General features: G+C 40.2%; 1 protein-coding gene and 1 pseudogene across 1 annotated transcript in view; both read right to left on the bottom strand.

Moving 5' to 3' along the window:
• LOC107700400 (conserved oligomeric Golgi complex subunit 4-like) overlaps window positions 1-1,237 on the bottom strand; it is a 7,618-nt gene extending 6,381 nt beyond the window's left edge. Inside the window, exons 1-4 of the mRNA XM_016502035.1 lie at window positions 1,050-1,237; window positions 775-857; window positions 565-679; window positions 285-459 (exon numbers count right to left, since the gene is read on the bottom strand). Coding sequence (XP_016357521.1) covers window positions 285-459; window positions 565-679; window positions 775-857; window positions 1,050-1,184 — 508 coding nt within the window. The 5' untranslated portion in view covers window positions 1,185-1,237. The remainder of the gene's footprint in view (window positions 1-284; window positions 460-564; window positions 680-774; window positions 858-1,049) is intronic.
• Window positions 1,238-2,161: 924 nt separating this feature from the next.
• LOC107700349 (dynein assembly factor 1, axonemal-like) lies at window positions 2,162-6,187 on the bottom strand (annotated as a pseudogene).
• Window positions 6,188-8,293: the final 2,106 nt, after the last annotated feature.

The raw sequence follows: 8,293 nt of genomic DNA, 5'->3' as shown, positions 1-8,293 counted from the left end.
ATCCATAAATTTAAAAAAAAAAAAAAAAAAAAAAAAAAAATCAAATCAGATAAAACACTTTTCAATTGCCAAACATATTTAATTCACTGGATTATCCACCAATAGGCAAAAAACATGGTTACTGAAATATAAAAATTTTTTGTTGAATTATCCATATCATATATTCAATTTCTAACACCAGGCACCCTTGCCATAGACATACATGTTTGAAAATGACTCAATAAATTACTATTCAATAGTTGCAGTGGTAATACTTGTTGCTAGAAAACCCAAAAAGTACTCACCCTCTCCACCCTGCTTGCTGAGCTCAATCACTGACTGGTCGAGAGAAAGATAGCGATGAATGTGGGCAGCAGCTTGCTCATAATCCTGGTTACGCAGGGCTGTCTGAACACCATCTGTGCAGAACTTCAGATCTAGAATATCATCTGCCCTCTGAATTGCTTGGTACAGCCTTTTCTGAAACAGAACCAGGTGCAAAGCTTGAGTGGAAGCTGACATACACAGACTGAGACTGTCATTTTGATAGAGTGTATATTTTATGCGAATGTGTATGATGGCCACCTTGGTGAGGTCCAGCTGTCTGACTTTGCTGCTGACGTTCTCTGCCAGGCTGCATGTAAAGTTGATCATGCCAGACAGCTGCACAGCATCTCCCTCGATCAGCTGCAAGTTGGGTCTGAGGAACGCACAAAAACACAATTCATTAGCACACTCTATTCTATTCTTTCAGTTCAACAGCATATGTTAAGTGTAAAACGCATACACACTCACCCCATCCTCTGCAGGGCGAGCATCTTTGTTTCTATGTTGCTCTGCTGTCCCATAAGAGCGCCCAACTCCATCTGCACTTCCGCCTGTCAGGGAGGTGCGTTTATAATCAGTTCATGCCAATGCATAGTCAACATGCACACAATCTCACAGTTCAGGCACACGCTTTATATATATGTAATCAACTAACTAACACAGCTGACAAGCGTTTATCTACCCTTACTAGTAGTCCAGCTCATAGAGACTAACAAACAGCGTCTCCACTAACAAATATTCACCTCTTCGGCACATAGCTGCGCATACACTCGCTCCAGATCCTCCAGCTCTGTCAGACCCTCTATAGTGTCGGACTGCACGGCGGAGAGCCCCGTAGGACCACCACGACGACGCGACGGTGAACCAACTTCATCCATGACAGCCCCACATCCACACAAACTGCGTCACTTCCGCTGACTCTAGCGCGTCACACAACTGTTAGTATTCGACTCACTTTACTCCCACCTAATGGTAGTTTTTTTTTTAACAAGCAACTTGAAAAGGTTAAATTATGAAGGTAAAATGACGTCAAAAAGATTTGCATACGCAGGGTAATATTTGTGGAAGTGTACATAAGACTGTAAGCGTAGATTAAATTTGCATGCGCAAGAGAAGCTTTGTAAAGGTGTAAATCGCGTTTCAAGCGCAAGAAAAAAATATTTGCAGCATTTTACTGTTACTCGTAAGTGTAATTCATGTATTGTGAAACTGCAGCTTCATGCTAACGCAAAATAAATATGATCTGCATGCTTCTGACTTCCATTTTTCCGCGCTTACACTTTTGGCACGTTTTTTTCGCCAAAAGATAGTCAAAAGCACTGCAAGCCTGTGAACAGTGATTTGCAAGTGAAAACAGCAGTTTAAAGAACTGCAAAACGGATCGACTGCATAGAACCAATCTGTATGTGTACAAAACTAACTTTTGCAAATGTCTAAATGACTTGTTGTGTATGTGGGGCAAAAAGTTCCCGAAATAAACCGATCTGTACAGCTCCGTCTTCTAATGGTCTAATGGTTTAAAATCTAATGGTTTAGTACAGGATTTAGTATCTGTAGCTTGTTTCAAATGACCATAATTATATAATATTATATATAATTATATTATTAAATTATATATTATTATATTATATAATTCTCGCTCTCTCTGTCTCTCTCTATATATATATATAAATAAGTGTCTTGAAGTATTTGCAAAATACATTTATAATATATGCAATAAAATTCAAAGCAAAATTATTTTTATTGATTTTATTTGTATTATTTTATTTAAATGATTAATATGATTAGGTGATTTAAAGTTAAACACAATTTATAAATCAGGTAGACATCAAGTTTAAATACACATCCAAGGTTTGTGCTGGAGGGCCCCCAGGGTTGGGAAACACTACAATATAGTTTCATTCATTAGTTCAACCATAAAAACTCAGTGCAGTTCCTCAATCAGAAAAGTCTTTCTGTTTTCCGCAGGCTTTGGGAAATCCTCTCCTGCCTCTGATTGACTGGTGAAGGCAGGGCTGCTTGACTGAGGTTCTCTTAGTGGAGACATTAACAAGCAGCTGAGATTGATCAGTGGCTACAGCATCTGACTGAGGCCAGTGATACAAACTTGTAACAGCTTCTGATTCTGTGTCATCACCAGAGATGACCTGAATCTTTGGACGGATCACACTCTGAAAAATGTAACGTAAATCTCCACAACTTTGCCATAAAATTTAATCACAATGTTTCATCACAATTTAGGAAATGTTATCATGTTAATTATATACTTAACAATGCTTTTTCACCAAGTGTTATTTAAGTATCATTGAGATACTGTTATAGTATTTATTCATATTTACAATTTTTATTTATTTCAAGGATTTTTTTGATTTTAGTTAATTGTAAAAATGACACTATACAGGGGAAGTCGTGGCCTAATGGTTAGAGAGTCGGACTTGTAACCCAAAGGTTGCGAGTTCGAGTCTCAGGTCCGGTGGGAATTGTGGGTGGGGGGAGTGAATGTACAGTGCTCTCTTCCACCTTCAATACCACGACTGAGGTGCCCTTGAGCAAGGCACCGAACCCCTGACTGTTCCCCGGGCACCGCAGCATAAATGGCTGCCCACTGCTGAAAATGAAATTCTATTCATTGTAAAAACAAATGGAAGTTATATTGATGTGAGCAATGGTGTAAGTATTCACTTCAATTGGTAATGCTGGTCCATCTGACAGGGTGATAGACTCTATTTCATCCTCAGAGATCAGTTCAGTGACAAGAGCACCAGGAACTGAGACTAAAAAGCTCTGATATGACTGTAACGGTTTTGTGTGAACACTCATTTTCTGGTACTCCTCCTCTTTAGTCTTCAATCCCCGGGTTTCTGATTTGCCAGTCTGTTCCTGGTCAAATAAAGGATGGAGAATCTGTTCTGAACCTGTCTGCTGTCTCTCTGGTTTTGACTGGTCGGAATGATTTTGATCAAGTGTTGTTTGTATAATCTGTTCCTTATCAGATGCAGATTTGAAAATGTAGTCCATCTCTGATGCTGATGGACATGGGCGTCGCTAGGCCATTTTTAGGGGGCTATAGCCATTTCCATTGCCATTTTTATTTGAAAATTGTACTTTTAATATAAAACATATTAATTACAGTGCATATGGCAAATAGTTTTGCATACTTGAGCTAAAGAAAGAGGGTTGTACTAGAAATGCAAACAGTAAAATGTTGTTTGTACAGCAAACAGGTGTGTGTGTGTGTGTGTGTGTACCTACTATATTTTGGGGACAAATTTGTACCCAAAAGTGAGCTAAACATGACAAAATCTCCAAAAACCTCCCTTTGGAGACGTTCTCATTTGTAAAACTGGTATAAAAATAAAGTAAACAAAGTTTTTTTAAAACTGTAAAAATGCAGAAAGTTTTCTGTAAGGGGTAGGTTTAGGTGTAGGGTGATAGAATATACAGTTTGTACAGTATAAAAACCATTACGCCTATGGAATGTCCCCATTTAGATAGCTAAGTAAACGTGTGTGTGTGTGTGAGAGAGAGAGATCAGGATTCAGGAAGACTTGTATGGCTTATTCAGTACTCAAATGTTATACCTATCTATGCAGTACAGTGGAATACAATAAGTTGCAAAATGCAATAAGTTTAGTTTACCACCTTACCCTATTAGTCAATCATTATTTATTTTATTTATATGTTTACTATTATTTTTTATTATTATACCCTCATTGGGGGCTGAGCCCCCCTAAAATGAAAATCTTAGAATCGCCCCTGCTGATGGATCAGTTTGTTCTTGCTCTGTTTTTGAGGAGTTTTTGTTTCATTGTTTCGTCCTGAGGGATCTGATCCTCAGTAACAGGACTTGGAGGCTCTATAATTCCTGAGGGTAAACCGAAAGCTGTTAATGATGCTGTATGTCAGAAGGAGGTGACAGAATATGGGTGTGTGTATACACTACTGTTCAAATGTTTGGGGTTGGTCATTTTTATTTATTTATTTTTTGAAAAACATCTTATGCAGTAAAAACAGCATTATTGTGAAATATTATTGCAACCTGTTTTCTATTTTAATTCATTTTAAAATGTAATTTATTCCTGTGATGGCAAAGCTAAATTTTCAGCAGCCATTACTCTAGTCTCAGTGTAACATGATCCTTCAGAAATCATTATAATATGTTGATTTGGTGCTCAAAAATAATTTCTTATCAATGTTGAGAACAGTTGTGGTCTGTAATGTTTTTGTGGAAACTACAATACATTTTTTCCAGAATTTTTTGTTGAACAGAAAGTTCAAAAGGACAGCATTTATTTGAAATAGTAATAATCTTTTGTAACAATGTAGAAGTCTTTATTGTCAATTTAATGCATCCTTGCTAAATAAAACTTTTAATTAATTGTAAAAAATCTTAATGACCCCAAACTTTTGAACGGTAGTGTATAAGTGAACAGAATGTGTGTTTGCCTTTCTCCAAAAGTTCTCGAGCCTGTCGTCGTCAGTGCATTCTCTTTGATAGTGGTCATTGCATCCAAACTCTCATTGATCTTCCTTCTCTCTCTCGTATCCCACATTTCCCTTTCTTTTTGCTCACCTTCCAAACCACCAGCTGCCCATACCTCTGCACATGCTCTGTGAATCAGTGCAAACGTCTGTAAAAGACTCAACAACAGCCTCTAGATGAACTAGTAGCAAAGACTAGCTTTGTAGGGACTATTGGTCTTCAAACTGACCATGCCAGTTGTCAGGCAATTGCTGCTAACCTGTCTTTTGGAAACACAGGCCGGTCATCTAGATAGGTCAGCTGCTTTAGACGTACAATCATAGTTTTCCTGTAGTTTGGGATTTTTTTTGATGACCTCATCATTACCCATTGATTTAACACCCGCTGGCAAATTCAAAGAAGCATGAATTAACTTCTAGCAATTCAGTCCACATCTAGAAGCAAGCATTACTGATCATATATATGAGGAAACAGATACACTGTTTTTACCAAGTCAGGCATTCTCTCTAGAACACTGATGAGGGCTGGATCTCTGATGCGGTTGTGAGACAGATCAAGAACACTGATGGATGGACAGTGTGATAGCTCCTCCCTGTCACACACATTCTCCGCTGAGTTATGGGATATTTGCAGCTCACTTAAGCAGGCTAAAAAACAAAAGATAAATTACTTTATGGTATATTGCAGAACAGGGAACAAAGTGTTAATACATTGTGTGGTGCCATTTTCACTTGTGTGTGCAAATACTCACATATGTTCTTAATGACCTTGATATAATTGTTTGAGACATTGAGGGTGCAAAGCTTGCTGAGTGGTTCCAGGTTCTCCAGAGTATGAATTAGGTTCTGATGGAGGAAAAGACAGCGAAGCTCTGTCTGATTCTCCAGATTTTCAATCTTGCGAATGCCATTACATTCCAGCCATAGGCAGTGCAGGCCAGTATATTCCTCTAAACCCTCAATACAAGAAAAACCTACAAGGCAGAAGTAACAACTTTACATAAAGAGCTGAAAAGAAAATAACAAAGATGCAATATCAAGACAGTCTTTCAAATACGGAAATTTCAAACCTTTATAGTGAAGATAAAGTGTGTCATTCAGCCTTGACGTCAGGTACAGTTTGTTTTTTTTGCAGAGCTCTCTTAAAAACTCTTTAGTAATTCTTAGAAGATACAAGAAAAATCATTCAGTATTTGTTCGTCTTAGACAACAACTGATGTTCTCCTTAGCAAATATCATAAAGGTATTATAAAATTTTTTATTTTATCACCTGGGACCTGAATGCATTGTGCATCTCTGATGCTTTGGCTTCTGCTGTGTCGGCGTTAATCTTTGTCTCATCAGCAGTTGCACACTGAGATTCCTGGCCTTTTAAAGAAATTGTATTACTATTGGGCATTTTTCACAAAAGCATACAAAATCAGACATCAAATTATTATTATTATTATTTTTTTAAATACATTTTTTCTTTTTTAGCAAAAATGACCAGTAAAAGGAGGCACTTACCCTTCAAGAAAATATTGTCTACCAAATGTTGGTTTGTGGGTATAACAGTTTTCATAATTTTAAAGGGGTCATATGATGCGATTTCAAGTTGTCCTTTCTCTTCGGAGTGCTACAAGCTGATTGTGCATAGATAAGACCCCTGAAGTTGCAAAGACTTGAAAAAGAATGTGTTTTTTGAACATTAAAGCATGTCAACATATTCTGTTACACCAAATACACAAAATAATGATCTTTAAAAAAGCATCATATGACCCCTTTAAGGAATAGGTAACGTTAATAAAACCGGAACATAATACAGCAACATAATACAGAGCATAACATGTTGGAAAGGGTTAAATAATAGATTTTTGATATCTAAAAAATGTAAGAGTTAATTAAAAATATATAATAATTCGTTTAAAATATTTTTTAACATTATTTTAATTGTTCAATGCAATCAAGACCTATGTGCCAAACTTGCTAAGTTTCATAGTTTGTTAGATAATAGCTTAATCAAGCATATAATGTCGCGGAAGAGCGGAAGAGCGGTGTACACCTCATTATAAGGTGCCCGTCTCTCCTCAGTGCCAAGCCAAGCGTGGTTTTATCAGTCTAGTCTTCCTAGGAGATGATGCTGGTCCGAGGACCGTCGTTTTCATAGGAGACTTCAGCTATGAAAGTCCTGATACGATGGCTCAGGACCTCAGAGGGCAGGCCCCTCTGGGGAAGAAGGCGGTTCTGCGGACCGTCATTCTCGCTGGATAGTCTCCGTCTAAAATGTCCTGACGCCTAAGGCCTATAGGACTTCTGAGGGCCAGCTCCCTCTGGGGAAGGGCGGTGTACACCGCATTACACGGTGCCCGTCTCTCCTCAGTGCCCTCAGGAGATCGGTCTGCCAACCCTACCACTCACGGTGCTTCAGGGCACAGCGGTCTCCAGCGAGCGCTTCTCTCAGTCACCGCCCGGAAAATGTAGCGGTATTAAGAGGCTCGCTACCTCTACGGAGGTCTCTGGAACAGTTAGTTCGGCCGTCCCCTGCCGGTCCGCCGCTTCAGGGCACCGAGCTAGCCGCTCCGATTACACCAGAGGTCAGTCTCGAGAGACTGATTCCCTCAGTAGACTATTTAGCAGCGTGGAAACTACTGCCAAATGTGTCTCGGTGGGTCCTGCACACTGTAGAGAAAGTCTACTGAATCCAGTTCGGTTCTCCTCCGCCTCAGTTCAACGGGGTCATCCCCACTCTGGTGGGTCCCGAGCAGGCTCTGGTATTGGAACAAGAAGTAGACACTCTCTTGAGGAAGGAGGCCATCGAGGTGGTCCCTCCTCTCGACAGGGAGTCCGGGTTCTACAGCCGGTACTTCATTGTTCCAAAGAAGCATGGATGGCTGTGCTGCGAGAGGCTCAGCCCATCTCCATCTTTCCCCATCACAGGAAGTTCCTGAGGTTGGCTTTCGGGGGCAAAAAACCTACCAATATCTGGTTCTTCCCTTCGGCCTTGCACTCTCACCCTCACTTTCACGAAGTGTGTGGATGCTGCTCTGGCTCCTCTGTGACTCCAGGGCATCCGCATACTCAACCACATCGATGATTGGTTGATATTAGCTCAATCTGAGCAGATGGCGGTTCGGCATAGAGATGTTGTTCTCGCTCACATGAAAGAGCTGGGGTTAAGGGCTTCTTAACGCCAAGAAAATTGTGCTTTCTCCAGTACAGAGAACCACTTATCTGGACGTGGTGTGGGATTCGACCACGATGCAGGCACGTCTGTCTCCTGCTTGGATCGAGTTGTTCCTCACGGCAGTCATGAGAGTGAGAGAAGGCCGGTCACTCACTGTCAGCAGTTCCAGAAACTGCTGGGTCTGATAGTAGCTGCGTCCAACATGATACCTTTTGGCCTGCTGTACATGAGACCCCTACAGTGGTGGCTCAAGACCAAGGGGTTCTCCCTAAGGGGAAACCTGCTCCACATGCTCAAGGTCATGCGGTGATGCCTACATGCCTTAGACATGTGGAGTAACCT

Source organism: Sinocyclocheilus anshuiensis, unplaced genomic scaffold, assembly GCF_001515605.1.
Source record: "Sinocyclocheilus anshuiensis isolate Anshui unplaced genomic scaffold, SAMN03320099.WGS_v1.1 scaffold154, whole genome shotgun sequence".
NCBI lineage: Eukaryota > Metazoa > Chordata > Actinopteri > Cypriniformes > Cyprinidae > Sinocyclocheilus > Sinocyclocheilus anshuiensis.
This window is presented reverse-complemented; position numbering and strand designations above follow the sequence as displayed.